The sequence below is a fragment of the Heloderma suspectum genome, chromosome 1 (genome assembly GCF_057233095.1).
Source record: "Heloderma suspectum isolate Gila_16-S chromosome 1, 16-S_ref, whole genome shotgun sequence".
In the NCBI taxonomy this organism is placed as follows: Eukaryota; Metazoa; Chordata; class Lepidosauria; order Squamata; family Helodermatidae; genus Heloderma; species Heloderma suspectum.
In genome coordinates, this window is record NC_139458.1 from 242,267,723 (window position 1) to 242,285,460 (window position 17,738).

The 17,738-nt window shown below is 42.3% G+C and overlaps 1 protein-coding gene across 17 annotated transcripts in view; it reads left to right on the plus strand.

Moving 5' to 3' along the window:
• Window positions 1–17,738, plus strand: part of SUPT3H (SPT3 homolog, SAGA and STAGA complex component) — a 479,638-nt gene that overhangs the window by 345,809 nt on the left and 116,091 nt on the right. For 16 of the 17 annotated variants that reach the window (XR_014786036.1, XR_014786057.1, XM_084822165.1 and 13 more), the window contains 3 exons: window positions 306–413; window positions 5,329–5,511; window positions 14,309–14,419. Coding sequence is in view for 14 of the 17 variants with exons in the window: in XM_084822165.1 (XP_084678291.1) it covers window positions 306–413; window positions 5,329–5,511; window positions 14,309–14,419 (402 nt within the window). In the remaining 3 variants the exon portion in view is untranslated. Of the gene's footprint in view, window positions 1–305; window positions 414–5,328; window positions 5,512–14,308; window positions 17,262–17,738 lie in introns of all 17 variants that reach the window. The other variant, XR_014786040.1, reaches the window with a different exon arrangement.

A 17,738-nucleotide genomic window follows, 5' to 3' on the forward strand; every position in this document is an offset into this window, starting at 1 on the left:
AAAATGGTATTATGGTCTAATAGAGCATAATGTGCAAGTTCTGTGTGATTCACCAATTTTTCTGTGTCATAATTGGAAACTCACCTGGGAATGTACCAGCCCACATGTGAAAGGCAAGGGCTCACACCTGTCCAAACACATAATGCATAATGGCTGCGATATTTTCCAGGACTAAATTGAAACAAAAACTTTAAAAGATCATTTCCTCTTGCACTGCTGATCTTTTGTTAATTAAGTAGCTAAACAAGTTAATAATTCTGGCTCTTTAAACCTTGACTTTTTTTTAATTGCCATTGTTTCCTTAGCTGGTGGACCTGGCCCTTTTGGTCAAGCAGGACATGGCTCCCAAAGCCGGTGACCCTTTCAGTCATGCAATATCTGCTACTTTCATTCAGTATCATAGTTCTACCGAGGTAAATATATATTTAGTCTTTTCAGTGTATTGGTTTTCTCATAAATGTTATATGTGTTTATCAGTACAAGCCCTTTCCCCCTTTTTTAAATGTTTTATTTATTTGTAATAAACAGTAGACAGGTAAATATATCAGGCACCAGTGACATTAACATACTTCATTTGATTGTTGGTCCTTTATTGAATGATCCAACAAGCAGTACAGGCCCTTTCTCTCAAATTTCAGGAAATGAAAATATTGCTGGTAGCTGCTAGGCTGCTTCTGCCCAAGCCCCTTCCTTTCTGGGAGAGTTCCCCCCATGCCCATGTTCTTGTGTTACTTTTTGCATATGTGCAGCCCACAAAGAGCAGCAGAGGAATTACCTGCACCGTGCTGGGATGCTTGCTCATGAGAAGTTCTGTTGGTAGGGAATAGCTCCAGCCTATCTTTCTTCCTTACACAGATCGATAAGAGAGATCAGACTGCATCCTTTCGTTTCAAGAAAAAATGGATGAGACTAAAGTATTTAGGAAGCCCCTTCAGATCTATTTGTAGAAAGAGCTGTAGCTTGCTTCATAAAGGGCTGACTAAAGTCGTTCCATGTGTGGATCAACTGATGAGGAAGACCATTTAAGCACTTGACACCACAAACTGTAGCCCTCCTGCTTGTAAATAATTCTGCTAGCAGGTAATGGTGGCAGAGTAAGTGAGTACCTCTGGAAAGGATATATTACTCAGTACCAGGGTGTATAATGGATTGTGGTAGACTTGTGGGAGGGAGAGCTGGGTTCAAATCCCAGTTTCTGAGTATATTTTAGGGGGAATTAAGTCCCAGCAGTAAAACTGGAGCAACTAGAAGCTCTTCTAATCAATTTTCCATGTGACTCCTCTTACCCCAGCACCAAATTAGTTAGATGTCTGAGTACTCCAACTTTACCACAGGGACTAAAAAACCCAAAGATTCATTACCTGCCATCATCTACAGGGCTAAAGAGTAGGATATGTATTATGGGGGAGAAATTTAATTGGGGTACCATGTGAAACTTTCAATCTCTTAACTCCTGGCCTAGACAGCATACACTCTCTTAATAAGTTGGTTGAAGCCCTTCATGCATTATTCCATGTGAAAGGGCTTTGCACAATTAAAGGGTAGTGGGCCTACACTCCTGAACACATGGAGGAGCCTCCATGAGTACAGCCGGCTCCTCCTCCTTCAGAGCTTCCCTCAATGCAGCAGTCAGGGACCAAGCCAGGGAAGCAGGTGCAATGTTGAAGGTAGGACCAGTGTTGTGGTTCCATTACTCTTCAACTGGATAGAGCCCCTTCAAGTGGAATAACATGTGAAAGGGGCTTGAGAGGACAAAGGAATTATGGTGGTTTGAGATCAGATTAGCTAGAATTTCACCAGATTAGAACATACAGGTTTATTTAACCTCAAATTTATTAACAACCACAAGGAACTATTAACTGCTGTCAAGAAAATTAACAAAGCAAAATGTTGGGTTTAGCTTTTTGCTATAGCTAATATAAGGGATGGACAAATTATTGTATTTCCAGCTGGCATGTGTTCATCCATAAATCTGTTCCATCCCATTTGTGCATTAATGTGCAAAAAAAAAATCCCTACAAAAATTCATAATACACATTTCTAAATGTATTTTCTCTCAAAGTACAGATTTTTACATACAATTTGATTTTTAATTTGTAGTAGTTTTTGCTGAGGACTGTATTGGAATGTTTGGAATGTAGAGACAGTAGAATTCCATTGTGTACATTATTCCAGGAAGTGCAGATGAGGCCAGCTCATACTGGAATTCACAAAGATCAAATTCCTCAAGTATCCTATGGGCGGGTAGATTATATGTCTTAAATGGCTACGTAAGATCACTCTTGACGTAGTCTAGATTTCTAGGTAAGAAATCTGAGGTTCTGTGTTCCTCCCAGGCAGAGAGCTGCAGCGTGGAATTCAGCTTTTTCTTTGCCTGTGGCTGAAGACTAAAGCGTCAAGTATTTGGTTATATTTTTATAGCCAAATGTGGCTTTAAAATTGCACCTAGGGCACAACGTGATCTAAAAAGGAGGACAACATAGCACAGGATTGTCCTAGTATAGATATGGGAGTGTTGATTAGGGCTGTGCCCAAAGCCTGAGTTCTGAACTGAAGCGGGACACTTCCGAGGCAAGGCGGGGCAGAAGTGGCACAAAGCAGGTTGGGTTGCTCCAGAGTGCTTTAGCAGCAATCCAGAAGCCCAGCCGCGCCACCACCCAGCTCCTTACCTAGGCCCTCAGGACACATACCAGCAGCTGTCTTCCTGTTCCACAGAGTCACCATTTTTTAAATGGCTGCCATTGCACGTCCCAAGGGACCAGGAGCTGGCGGCGGCGGTGGCAGTGACTCCCTGGAACAGGAGCTGGGGACTTGCGGCGAGGAGGCGAAGTGGGGTTCAGCCATTTGAATCCTGCTTTGGCTCTGGAGTCTGAAGCAGGTTGTGGGGGCTCGCATCAGTTGAAAGTGAATCAGGCCTGCCTCGGAAGCCCCAAAGCAGCCTTGGAGGCAGATTGGGGGGTCCTGCACAGCCCTAGTGTTGATACTGTTCAGTATTGGAGCCCTCAGAGGCTTGTTGTGATGAGTTTCCCAAACACGTCGAGGACAAAATCAGCCATCTTGAATGCCATAGATACAGTGTCTGTCGAAGTGCCCAGTACATTCCCTTTTCCTGTCTTCTGGGATAAATTTCAGTTTTTGAATCCTGAGGATGTTGGCAAGATGTTTGCATCTGTGAGACCCACCACATGCTCTCTCGACGCTTGCCCATCATTGCTTCTCTGAGCTAGCCATGGAGGACTGACCAGATGGATCACGGGAGTGGTGAATGCATCATTGCATGATCATGTGGTCCAGGCCCCATGAAGATGTTTGGTTTTCTTTTGGAACAGATCTGCACCTGAATGAATGACCCCTCCATTGCTGCTTGGGAAACAGTATTCCTTCATTACGAATTTGTGTTCCAGAGCATAGACTATTATTGTTGTTGTTATTTTGTTTAGAAATTGAGTTAGGCTACTATGGCACTATCTGAATTCATGGGATGAGTGTTTAGCGAGATTAGTATTTTTCATTAATTTGTTAAGATGCATACAATGTCCTGATTTTAAAGTGTATATCAAAATGAAAATAATATTTTGCACAGTTTCCAGGGCTGTTCTGCTTTTCTGCTTTATGGTGCAACTACTCCTGAAAAAAACCCTTCCCTGGACCCAGAGATTTATACTAACTACCATTCGGTCACCAATACCCGCTTTGGGGGCAAGGTGCTCAAGATTGTGGTGGCATCTCAGCTGCAGGCACTCTTGGATGAAACTGATCACCTTGATATGTTCTAGTCTGGGTTCCGGCCCAGTTTCAGTTTGGATGTCCTGATGGATAACCTTCAGGAGAGGGGCAAGGAGAGTGCAACCCTGTTACTTCTTCTCGATCTCTCAGTGGTTTTTGATACCATTGACCACGATAACCTCCGATACCATCTCTGGGAGTTGGGGGCACCACATCACAGTTACAGGATCAGTCCAGAGAATAACATTAGGTGCCTATGCCTTGGTCCCCTGGCAGCTGAACTGTGAGGTACTTCAGGGCACTATCCTGTTCCCAATGTTATTTAACATCTATATGATGCCACTGAGAGTGGTCATTAGGAGATTTTGGACCAGGTGCAATCAGCATGATGACACCCACCTCTATTTCTCTGTAACAACTCAGTCAGGAGAGGCTGTGCATATTCTGAACTTCCTGAATGCAATTATGGGCTGAATGAGGGCTGATAAATTGAGGTTAAATCCTGATAAGACCCTATGGGTGGGCAACTAATGGATCCAGGAATTGGGTTGTTTGTCTGTTCTGGATAGGGTTGCACTCCCTCTGAATTAACAGGTACATACTTTACAGGGGTTCCTGGATCCATCCTTGTCACTGAAAGCTTAAGAGACGTCAGTGGCCTGGAGCGCCCATTACCAACTTTGACTAGTGCACCAACTATGCCTGTTCCTGGAAAGGGACAGCCTAGCCACTGTGATCCATACACTGGTAACCTCACAACTAGACTACTGTAATGCTTTCTGTGGACATGTCCTTGCAGCTGGTTTGGAAGCTGCAGCTAGTACAGAATGCAGCAGGTAGGATGCTCAGTGGAGCACCTAGCTGTACACACATTGCACCTGTACACACATTGCACCAGAAATGCACTGGTTGCCTATTAGGGCAGTATCCAATGGGACTCCTACACAGAGTAGACCCATTGAAATGAATGGGCCTTGTCTGGGTAGGACCACCATGGGATACTGCCCTTAGCTACCATGTTCAAAGTTCTGTTGTTGACATAAAATGCCCTAAATAACTCAGGACTGGGATACCTAGCAGAGTACCTTCCCCTATATATAACCAGTCAATCCCTGAGATCTTCAGAGGCGACCCTATTGGTTGTGTTGTGTCCAATAGAATGTTGCCAGGTATTATCATGAAACTGGGCCCTCTCAGTAGTGGCACCCACTGTCTGGAACACTCTCCCATGCGTGGTTCAAGAGGCAGAAATTGTGGCAAGTTTCAGATGCCGTTTGAACACGTATCTGTTTACACAGGCTTTCCCTGGTTTGTAATGGACTATGTCACTGTTCTGTTTTACTTTTGTTTTGCTGTAACGTTTATTATTAATTATTTTATATTGTTTTTAATATTGTATTACATATGCATTTTAGTGTAATCTGTTCAAGGATTTTACTATATTAAGTGGCATATTATTCCTCTACTTGGAGTGCCCCAGCTTCCAACCAAAGTCTAGAAATGTTCTGGATTTATGCCTGCACTACCAAATGTATGACTGCCCATTGCATATACTCAGGGAACACTTGGCAAACACTTATTTTATCTTTTACTCTTTTTTAGATGCACGTTTTAGGGCAGACAGCGAGTATGAAAACCAGCCCAGACTCTCCTGAAAATACACCACCAACAACACCCACCCCTCCATCAACAGGCCCACAGCACCTTGGAAAAATTCAGTCTGGAACCACTGGGAATGGCAGCATTGGACAAGATTCCAAAGTCAAACAGCGAAAAAGGAAAAAAGTAGGTTTAAGATGACAATCCAGGGAACAAGTATTTCACTTCTTTCAAAACTGCATTCTATACTTTGCAAAAAGCTACTTTCCACTTAGAATCATAGAGATAAAGTGGATCTTGTAGGCCTAGTCCAACCCCCAACTCAATGCTGGAAATGCAGAGTTATGGCATCCCCAGCATATGTTCCACTTCTATGCTGCCAAATGTGTAATTTCAAATGGAAATTAAAGGTGCTTTGGAAATTATGGTTTTACTTATCTGAGGGCTGAGAGTCATTTTCGGCGACTTTTCTTTGCAATATTCACATGCTGAAATTATCTTGTGGATGTACTCTCTTACAGTCAGTTTCCTACATACAGCATCGTGGAAAATGTTGTTTTCCTGTAATTTTCCAGGATGTGATATTAGTGAGTTTCAGAGCAATCCTAACCCCCTGATCTAGCTTCCTGGAAGGGGTAGGTATTAAGCAGAGGTGCCCTTCTGGTGGTGGAGAGGAGCCCTCTGCTATACCCACAGAGAGCTCTGTGGGTGTAGCTGCAATGTTAGTGGTGTCCCCATGGGTGGTAGCTGAGGGAAGACCCAGAAATAGGGCACTCTGTGGGTGGGGCAGAGTTATTCTTGGATCTACCAGATCCATTCTCCTGAGGGAGCCCAGAGGCAGGCCACTCACCTTTGCCAGCCTAGAGATGTTACAGGAATTTTCTGTCCCATTGTATCCAAGAGGAGGGGGAGAAATTTCAAAACCAGGAGAAAAACTAAACAAAACACACATACACACCTGTCTGCTCTGTCTGGCGTGAGCTGGCACAGCCTTGGACAAAGCAGTAGATCTTACCTCTCAGCTGACCCCACTTTAGATTACACTGTTTGCTGCAATTTATGGAGTATCCATGGGATCATGTCACCCTATAAAAATTGTTGCGATGGGTCATCTTATGATGGTTTTTCCAGCACAAAAAAGAATTATGTGACTCACTCAGGCTTAAGATCTCAGTTCAAAGTACAGTAAGGTACAGCAGCGGCTTTGTCACAGAAGAATATCAGAAGAGTTTTTTTCCCACCTGAGTTCAAATAATATTTCTGTGTACCAATGAAAATCTCACTTCAGGTCAGAGGGAGTGCCTAAAATCTTCCATACTGTTGTCTAGAACTCAGTCTGATTAAACATTTGCTTTATTCTTAGAGGTACTGAATATTCAGACCTTGAAATATGTACACATGCTACATCCATTCAGTAGTAGTATTGCAAAGTACTTTTCCTTTGCTGACTGTCATCTACAAATATTTTCTGCGCAGCTAGGCCCTAAGGCAATATGAATAGCATTTTCCATTGAGTATTTAGGCTATCTGAACACCTTGACTATGCCCAGCATATGACTGTCAATACGGCTATGCAGCAGCATTAGTAAGGCAGTTAAGTAAAATTGTATAGCCATTGTTTAATGCTCGTTCAGGTTAAAAGTTTAGTAGAAATACAGGGAGGGTGGTAAATTTAAAGCTGAACTTAAAACACAAGCAGCATCTCTTCATTTGTGTTAAAAGGACAGCAGAGGAAATACTCTGCATCAACATTAGACTTTTCGAAATGTAAAAGAGGAAGGGGAAATCCTGAAACTTCTACACCACCATCACCTTCCTTACTGGAGAGAAGCAAGATAATAATTTAGTGATTAATTTAAATTAGTCTTACCTAGCACTAAAATTGTATCTATAACCACCAAACTGCATGGTACACCTGAGCAAAACCATGCAGTTTTGGATGGCTTTTGTTTATTAATAAAGGTGTTTTGAAAACAACTAGTTAACACAGATGAAAAGTAGGGTGTGTTCTGGGTTAGAGAACCTGCAAGCCACAGTACAACTTGCTTAAGTCTGTTTAAACTTATATTAGTAGTGTCAATAGGGGTTGATACCAGAGGCAATATATATTTTTTAATTTATAGTGGACGCTATGTAGGAAATACGTGACACCCCACTTCAACAATTTGCAGGTTGTCATCTCTCTTTTTATTTTTATTTTCTTATTATTAATAAAATTACCACACATGGTTGTAGAGCATGATAACAACATGCACCAGCATGTCGTCAGGATCTGATGACAAGAATTCTCCTGGGAGCCTATCAGATACCTCAATCAGGCTTCCCCTGTACAACTATATGCAATTAGATCTGGCCTTTTCTTTGGAGGCACAAGTAGCCTTTCTGGCATGAAACGCTTTCCACCACGTTAGGCTGGCATGCCAGCTGCAACCCTATCCAGAAAGAGACAAGAACATAAGAAGAGCCATGCTGGATCAGACCAAAGACCTATCTAGTACAGTATTCTGTTTCCACAGAATGCTGCAGCATACTGTGGATGTAATATACTGCCTCTGATTCTGGAAGTAATATAGAGCCATCATGACTAGTAGCCATTGATTACCTTGTCCTCCATGAATTTGTCTAATCCCCCTTTAAAACCATCCAAGTTGGTGGCCATCACTTCGTCTTGGGGTAGCAAACTCCATAGTCTAACTACATTCTCTGTGAAGAAGTACTTCCTTCTATCTGTTCTCAATCTCCCATCATGATGGCTTCATTGGTTGACTCTGTGGTTCTAGTATTCACTTCACCATACATAATTCTAGACACCACTATCATCTGCATTTGGCTGCAAAAAAGGCAAATGCTATTTGGGGCTGCATTAATAGAAGCATAGCTTCCAAATCACGTGAAGTACTAGTTCCCCTCAGTACTGGTTAGTAGTACTGTGTCCAGTTCTGGGCACCACACTTTAAGAAGGATGCAGACAAGCTGGAGAGAGGGTTCAGAGGAGGGCAGCAAACATGATCAGGGGACTGGAAACAAAGCCCTATGAGGAGAGACTGAAAGAACTGGGCATGTTTAGCCTTGAGAAGAGAAGACTGAGGGGAGATAGGATAGTGCTCTTCAAGTACTTGAGAGGTTGTCACAGAGAGGAAGGCCAGGATCTCTTCTCCATCATCCCAGAATGCAGGACATGGAAGAATGGGCTCAAGTGACAGAAAGCCAGGTTCTGGCTGAACGTCAGGAAATACGTCCTGACTGTTAGAGCAATATGACAATGCAACCAATTACCTAGAGATGTAGTGGGCTCTCCCACACTGGAGGCATTCAAGATGAGGCTGGACAGCCATCTGTCAGGGATGTGTTGACTTGGATTCCTGCACTGAGTAGAGAGCTGGACTTGATGGTCTTATAGGCCCCTTCCAACGCTACTATTCTATGATTCTATGATCTCTTCCCTTATGTCAGGAGCGCCCTAGCTGCCTCTTGCAGTCCCCTCCAATAGCCAACTCAGGACACAGACGATGAGGATTCTTTCCAAGGCTTTATTACTTTATGACTCTTTCAGATACTAATCACTAGTTACTAAGCAAGGAACAGCACTGGGGAAAGATAGCAGAGTAGCCTAAGCTCCAGATAAGGCAGTTGGTCCCCATTTGAAGGAGAACCACGGGAAGACCCTGAACTTATGGGCTATGGAGAGCCTCTTTCCCTTGGGTCCTCGGCACGCGACCGTTGTTTGAGCGCCAAACGAGCGGAGCGCCTCCTTTCTGCACCCTCCATCTGTCATCGCTCCCTGCATCTGCGCCGAGCATCCAGCAAGCCCCCCTCCAGTGCTCTCTCACTGCCAGGGTCACTATCTATCCCAGGAATGCCGGCAAGAGGAGTCTCTGCCAGCTGCTGTGCTTGTGAGAGATGAGCGAGCGCCTCTCCCACAGATTGCTGTTCTTCCTCAGAATCAGAACTGCTCTGGGGCTCTATGGGCTCAGTTTCCACCCTGACACCTTACTAGCCCTTTTTTCTAACCTAAAGGGTCCCAAATATTTTAACCTCTTCTCAGTTCCTCAAGCCCCTTGATTATTTTGGCTGCCTTTTTCTGCCCATTTTCCAGCTGTACAATATCTTGTTTGAAGTACCGTACTGTACACAGTATTCCAAATGTGGTGATACCATAGATTTGCATAAATGCATTATGATATTGAGAGTTTTATTTCTGATTCCTTTCCTAATCATCCCCAACGTGAAATTTGCTTCTTTTTTTACAGCAGCCATACTATCCCAGTATGTGGTCGCTTGATGCTCACAAGGGAAGCTGGTAGCATCCAATGGTAGGCAGAAGAACAAGGCAAGAAAAAACAAACAAACAGGACATTGGATAGCTCTGAGTGGGTCCTGCGGGCTGAAACTCTTATACTACAACAAATAGTAGGGTGTTGTCTCACCTCCTGGAGGAGCTGACTAGACTCTTAAAAGGCCCTTGATTGATTTTGTAACCTGGGAGTTCTTCAAAGCTGGGAAGATTTCTGCCAGGGACTTATCCTCCGAGCTATAGGATGATGGCAGGGCTGTGTCCTCTGGCCAGGAGAGTCTTGAATCATAGAATAGTAGGGTTGGAAGGGGCCTATAAGACCATAGGGTCTGACTATTCTATTCATGAGGAAGTAGCCTGTGTCATATCCTCATCAGAATCCTCTCTGCACACTGGAAAATCCAAGGGGTGGGGGTCATGACACCACACTGTGTCAACATTTTCATAGAACAATGTACCACAGCCCCAAGATCTCTTTCCTGATCAATCACCACTAGCTCAGACCCGTTCATTGTATATGTGAAGTTAGGATTTTATGCCTCAACATGCATCACTTTACACTTACATCAAACTACATTTGCCATTTTAATTCCCATTGCTCCAGTTTGGAGAGATCCTTTTGGAGCTCTTCACTGTCCCTTCTTTTAACCACCCTAAATAACATGGTGATGTCAGCCAACATGGCCATCTCCCTGCTCACCTCTGACTCTCGATTATTTATGGATATTAAAAAACACCAACCCCAATACAGATCCTTGGGGGATTCCACTGTCCGTATCCCTTGATTGTGAGAACTGACCAACCTTGCTCTTTCTTTCTGTACTTTAACCAGTTACCAGTCTCTTCTTATCCCATTATTGCTGAGCTTGCTCAGGAGTCTTTGGTGAACGACTTTGTCAAAAACATTTGAAAGTCCTGGTAAATTATGTCTAATGAATCATAGAATAGAATAGTCATAGAATAGTAGGGTTGGAAGGGCCCATAAGACCATCGAGTCCAACCCCCATCCCTCCTACCCACAACCTTGTTGACACTCTCATAGAATTCTAAAAGGTGAGATGGGACTTTGCGGAAGCCAAGTTGATTCTTCTTCAGCAAAACTTCTCCTTCTGTATGACTGATAATTTTATATTGAATAATGCTTTCCACCAATTTACTTGGAACAAACTTTAAATTAATGGTCTGTAATTTCTTGGAATCCCCTCGCCTGATCCCTTTTTAAAAATTGGAGTTGGACTTTCCTCTGGTACAAGGCTGATCTTGGGGATACATTACATATTTTTATTAGCAGTTTCATATTTGAGTTCTTTAAGAACTATAGGATGCATATCGACTCGACCCAGTAATTTGTTTGTTTTCAATTTGTTGATATGGTACAGAACATCCCCTGTTGTCACCGTGATTTGCCTCAGTTCCTCAGATTTCCTTCCTGAAAATATCAGTTCAGGCAGGTATCTACTGCAGTGAAGTAAAAAAAGCATTCATTCATCTTCTCTGCTTATATTCCTTTATCCTCCTTTAACTCCATTGTCATCCAGCAGACCAATCACCTCCCTATCCAGTTTCCTCATTCTGATTTATTTAAAGAATTATTGTTGGTCTTAATGTTATTAGCAATATGCTCTTCAGACTCCTTTTTTGTATCCCTTATTGTCTTCTTACATTTCTTTTATGCAAGTTAGTTTTTCTTTTTGTTCTTGTTTGAGCAAGACTTCAGTTTTCTTAATAGCTGTTATCCATGCCTACCTGTTTGGACTACTGCAGTGTATTATCTGTGGGGCTGTCAAAATACAGCAACTAGACTACTAAATGGGACTGGGTGTATGAGGCAATTTTGAAACAGCTAACTAGCACAATTCAAAGTGTTCCTTTTTACATTTAAAGCTGTAAGCAGCTTGGGATGCAGATACACAAAGGGCTGCCTCCTTTCACATGAACCTGCCCAGGTCTTAGGATATTCCCCAGATCCTCCACAACATCAGAGGTGAGGTGGGTGGTGCATGGAGAAATGGACTTCTCTGTTGTTGTGCTACTTTGGCAAATCATGAAGTCTTCACCTGGTGCTGAAAAGACCATAATGTAGATGTCAGACAAGTCTCTCTGTGGAAGGCATTCCACAGGTTCATGCGGTACTGGGCTCCCTCCCCTCCCTGGAGTTAATGGAAACCTTTATTTGTCCAGAACTTTCTTGTTTAATGCTGTTCTTTATAGCTGAATTTTTAACTGCTCTGCTCTTAATTGTTTTACTAATTTTTCATTGTTCTGATTTTATGTAAGGTGCTATGGGAACCTTCTCAGCTGAATAACAGGATAGAAATGTCTAAAATAAATTAGGAAGTTAGAAATATTGATATTTCAGAAACCTAATGGGGAGAGGCTATCCTTCGTAATATTTAACATTCATGTTTAACAATGTCAGGGATTTTTGTTATCATGGCTGTCTATAAGATTTAGCTTGTTGGAAAGGATTTGTTAGACTTTCCAACCTGGGGAGAAATGCTTCTTGAAAATGAAATACTATATAAGTTACAGAATTAAAGATAAGTGGTCCATGTGGAAGAGCAAACATTGCTGAACAAACATTAGGAATCTCCTCTGGTGGAATTTTACCAGACTTTGAGCAGAATAAATATATGTAAGCTTGGCACAACAGGTACATAATACTAGCTATTACTTTTTTTGGCAGTGTGCACATTTGCAAGCAAACATACCTGACCACAGAGTGTGTAAATTGTGATCTCAATTAGCCGGTGATCACTGCCAGAACATCAGAAGAATTTAATTTTCTCAGTCTTGCATTGGAAAGTGGATGGATGACATCACTAAAAGTGTAACACATCAACTATGCAGGGCCCGGTGTCTGTCACAAGTCAAGATAGTTATTAATGTGGCAAAACTAGAACTGCTCTTTCTTGACAGATGTAGTTGAAAGCACTCAGACAACACAGTTACTTACTGATGATTTTTCTGTGCTAACTAAAAATGCTGTACAACTAGAGTTTTCACAGAATTTCACTCAGGAAACAAATGAGGCAAATTTGGGGGGGGGGGTGCTACTAATGCCCCCCCCCCAAATTAAGGGATATTAAAATAATGTTGCTAGGATTAGTAATTGCAACCAATGACACATTCCTAATTTCCTGATATAAAGAAAAGAGCCTGGTCTTCATAGAATCATAGAATAGTAGGGTTGGAAGGGGCCTACAAGACAGTTGAGTCCAACCCCCTGCTCATTGCAGGAATCCAAGTCAACATATCCCTGACAGATAGCTGTCCAGCCTCCTCTTGAATGCCTCCAGTGTGGGAGAGCCCACTGCCTCCCTAGGTAATTGGTTCCATTGTCGCATTGCTCTAACAGTCAGCCGGAATCTGGCTTCCTGTCACTTGAGCCCATTATTCTGTGTCCTGCACTCTGGGATGATCAAGAAGAGATCCTGGCCTTCCTCTCTGTGACAACCTCTCAAATACTTGAAGAGCGCTATCATATCTCCCCTCAGTCTTCTCTTCTCAAGGCTAAATATGCCCAGTTCTTTCAGTCTCTTTTCATAGGGCTTTGTTTCCAGTCCCCTGATCATCTTTGTTGCCCTCCTCTGAACCCTCTCCAGCTTGTCTTCATACTTCTTAAAGTGCAATGCCCGGAACTGGACACAGTACTCCAGATGAGGCCTAACCAGTGCTGAGTAGAGGGGAACTAGTACTTCCCAGGATTTAGAAGTTGTGCTTCTATCAATGCAGCCCCAAATAACATTTGCCTTTTTTGCAGCCACATCACATTGTTGGCTCATATTCAGCTTGTGATCTACAAATCCAAGATCCTTCTCGCTTGTAGTGTTGTTGAGCCACGTATCCCCTATCTTGTAACTGTGAATTTGGTTTCTTTTTCCTAGGTGCAGAACTTGGCATTTATCCCTGTTAAATTTCATTCTGTTGTTTTCTGCCCAGTGCTCCAGCCTCTCAAGATCACTTTGAATTCTGTTTCTTACTTCCAGGGTATTAGCTATCCCATCCAATTTGGTGTCATCTGCAAATTTGATCAGTGTTCCCTGCACCTCCTCCTCCAAGTCATTAATAAAAATGTTGAAGAGCACTGGGCCCAGGACTGAGCCCTGCGGTACCCTGCTCATTACCTCTCCCCAGTTTGAGAAAGGGTCTTAGTATTGTAGGAGCCAGCAAAGCCTATGATCGCATCTGAGGCTGAAAGTGCTTGCCTGAAGAGACGCCTCTTTCTCTTCTTCCAGTGCAGAAATTCGAATCAGCAGCAGCCATTGAACAATGTAGTAAAGAGGGACACAGGGCTGGGGCTTGCTAATAGCCATTTGTGCCTTATCCTAAAGGCCTGACTGCTGGAAGCTGTATCAAGGGATTTTGCCCATGCTTTTGAAACTGTAGTTCCTTGATGCTTAAGAATTCATCATTTGGATTTGAGCATTTAATCTTTCTGTGTTCAAATGCTCAGAGAACGTATATGATATTCTCTTGATCTTCTTGGAAAAGTTCATATAAAAGTATCCTTTGATTTGTTAATAGGTGTTTTGGTTTTATTGTAATATGAAGAATGTGACAGGCTGTTGTGTCCCCAGAAAAAAAGAAACCAGTCCATTTTTAGAGGTTTATTTTCTTAATTAATGTACTGTGTCTGCCTGTTGTGTGTTTCTGATTGAGTCATGACGTATGTGCTTTCTGTTGCAGAGCACTGCAGCTTGTGGTGCAGAGGCTCAGAGCGATGCCATCCAGCCTGCCCACATCAGAGAGGCCATTCGACGCTACAGCCACAAGATTGGGCCCCTTTCCCCATACACAGTATGTAATAACAGAGTTATAAGGAGCTCTATTTATAATTTTAAAGAACTTTGATTTTAAAGTGGTCAAATGAAGAAGCTTTGGAATTGTTGAGAGCAATTTGTGGGAGCTATAATTTTTCTTTTTAAAATGGCATAATTCTTTTGGGAAATAAAACAGTATTTTCTTTTTTTTTTTGAAAGACAAAAAAGTTTTTTCCTTTAAATATTATTTCCTTTTAATTTTAAATTATTGTTTTTGTTTGTCTAGAATATCCCTGGCTTCTACATAGTTTGTATGTAGTTATTTAAATTATAGGTATTATAATATTGTGAAAAATGAATATTCTAAAATTAGTTCACTGCCAGATTTTGCTTCTAACAAAGATTCATCTCTGATGTGAGAGGATTAGAAATTCAGAAAGACTGGTTTCATGGAACCTTCATCGTCTATGCAAGTGTAACATAGGATGTAACTTACAAGAAAAGCACACTGGTCTCTGTGGTTTTAGCACCAACCTTTCTTCCATAGAAATATGAAATAAAAGTTAAAATTAGCCAATTTTTTAAAGTTAGAAGCATTTTCATTTATAAAGTTATGTTTGTATGACAAGTAGAGTTCTAAAGGTGCAAGCTGTCAGAAAATATTTGAAATATGTGTCTACATCTACTACTACTACAGACACAGACACACCCACAAATACGGTGTATACAGTGAGAATGGAAGCATGTCTCAAGTTCATGGGTTGGATACAGAGATCATGTGATCATAGTTACGGTCACAGAACCTGCTGCTCATAGAAGCGGGAGTGGTGATTTTTGCCAGTTGCTCTTGCAGCCCCCTGCACCCTCTGAAAATATGCTTCAGACGGTTGGAGGAGCCTCCGGAAGAGTATGGGAGGTGGTGCAGGAGACTGCAGGGGGAAGGAGAGATCAGCAAAAATTGTCTCCCTTGCCTGAGTAGCAGCCTCAGTTGGATCACCAGCCCTTCTGTAAGCAGAAGTATCTTTACTCTGGATCTAAGCCCATAACTTTGTTACTGCTAGCCCCTCACCATACATAGAGGGTAATTCCATGCAAGAACAGTTTCCATGTGGTGGAAGGAGGTGGAGGAAACATTTGAACCTGAGACCTGTGATCTCATTGCACATGGAAGTTTGGTATGGGAAGTTTTACCTGAACAGACTCCAGATCTTCTAGGGATTATGAAAATCACCAGAACAAGTTTATTCATTAGGGGAGCAATCCTAGCAGGATAGGCAGCTGCCTCCAAACACAGAGACAGCCGCCCATCCAGTGCACAGAGGGAGGAACGCAGAGGGGATCTTCTTCTCTACCTTCCAACCACCCTGCATTCGCAGGTAGATGGCCGATTTCGGCTGACTAGCTGTGGGACCTCAGAGCAGGGGTAGGGAAGCCGGACGACGCATAGGAAGCATCGTACTGGCACTTCCGCACTCCCCGCCCCTGGGAATGCACCCTTTTGCCCTGCTCCGTGCTGCTCTTATGAGCGCAGAGCCCGGGGACGATCCACGATGCCTACAAGGGAGCAGAGGCAGGGGCGGGGAGGTGGTTCTCCAGGAACCAACCAAACCTATGGCTGTCTAGCCAATGTCTGGTGGCCATAAGATTGTGCCCTAAAAGTAATGATGATGGGTAATAAGAAGCAATAAAAATGTTAAAAGTGTAGAGAAATGTTTGCCTTTTTTCTTGTAGACAAAAAATGTACTTCTTCAGACAATGCAAAATTAACTTACGGAACTTTCTGCCACAGGATACTATGATATGCCTTGACTTAGATGTATTTAAAGGGGGATTAGACAAGTTCATGGAGCTTAGATCTATTAATGGCTATTAGCTATGTTGGCTAAATACTTCTGGATACTAGGAGCTGGAGCAGCAGACAACACCTTAATGGCTTGTTGATGGGCTTACCTGGAAGCTTCTGTCTGCTCACTGTTGGAAACATGATGCTGAACTAGATGGATCATTGCTATAAACCAGCAGAGCTCCTTTTTTCTTTTTTAATGTGTTCATGCCACTCATGCTCAAACTATTTCCCAATGACCCAAAAGTGTTTTTTTTAATAATGTAATTAATGGAACACTAAATACAATCCAGAGCCACAGATGTGCTGTGATGCACATATGAAACTCTTGCACTTGTGGTCTTCCCAATTCATTTCAGTGAAGGGGACAGCTCTATACACCCTTTGCCCACAAGAAGATCACCAGGATAGCTTATTACTAACTAGCAAGTTAAAATCCCTTGGCTAATTGAATAATTTCTACTTGCTTTTTCACTCCTCTCACAATATGTTCCAACAGAGTACACCTTTTGCCCCAAACTGTGTTGTTGATTACCCATATTGTTCTCTGTTGAGACCATATTCTAATTGCTAAGAAATTACACTGTCCAACGTTTACGTATTTATATCAGTTTAGAAATATTGCATGCTATTAAAAATGATAAAATAGTACAAACCCCTTTTTCCCCTACCGAGCCAGCAACCTCTACTTATATAGTTTTCCTGATGCTGTGGCTTCTAGGTACCCATGTTTGTACTAGTTGCCTTTTCCCACAAACATCTCCTGGCAATCCCTGTACATCAGATCCTAAGCAACTGCCTCTTGCTGCTTATCCGTCTACATCTCTTACCTACTAAACATTTTCCTCAAATGATACTGCTAGTATTTCTTCATTGTTGTTTGTCCTTTTCTTGCCCACTGTATTTTCAGGCCCTTGCTCTCTGCTTCATACCCTCCAGTTCCTGAGCAGCACACACACTAGGGTGGTCGTTTGCTGTCCTACCTCTCTCTAGCTGGAAGAGAAGTGCTTAGACAGCTGTCTAAGCTTGCTTCTTGGTAAGATTAGAGCAGGTAATAAGCACATAAGTTATATTTTAATATGTAAACATTTCATAGTGCAATTAGAATATGGTTTCCATGCAATTATATAACAGGGCCCTAATTCAATACAGGAATTAAATATATTTCTAAACAAGTAATGTTAAGTAATCTATCCATCAAATGCATTTTAGCTGTATGAGCAACATGGGAATTTTTCCACACAAAAACAAACATTTTATCAGAAACGTTAGATACATTAGGCCAAATCCAATAAAGCATAAGTAACTGAATTGGACAGAGTTGAAAGTCTGGATGGGGCTATGGGAAATGTGTAAGGATTTGCCATGCCGCTTGTGCTGCCTGCATGTGTGCTTCCCTTGGAGGGCTGATGATGGGGAAAGTAGGGATGGGATGATTCAAGCCTGTTAGGTTCTCTTTGTTTTTTAAAGATGTGAATCATGGATTCCCCATATATTATCTTCCTGGTTGATA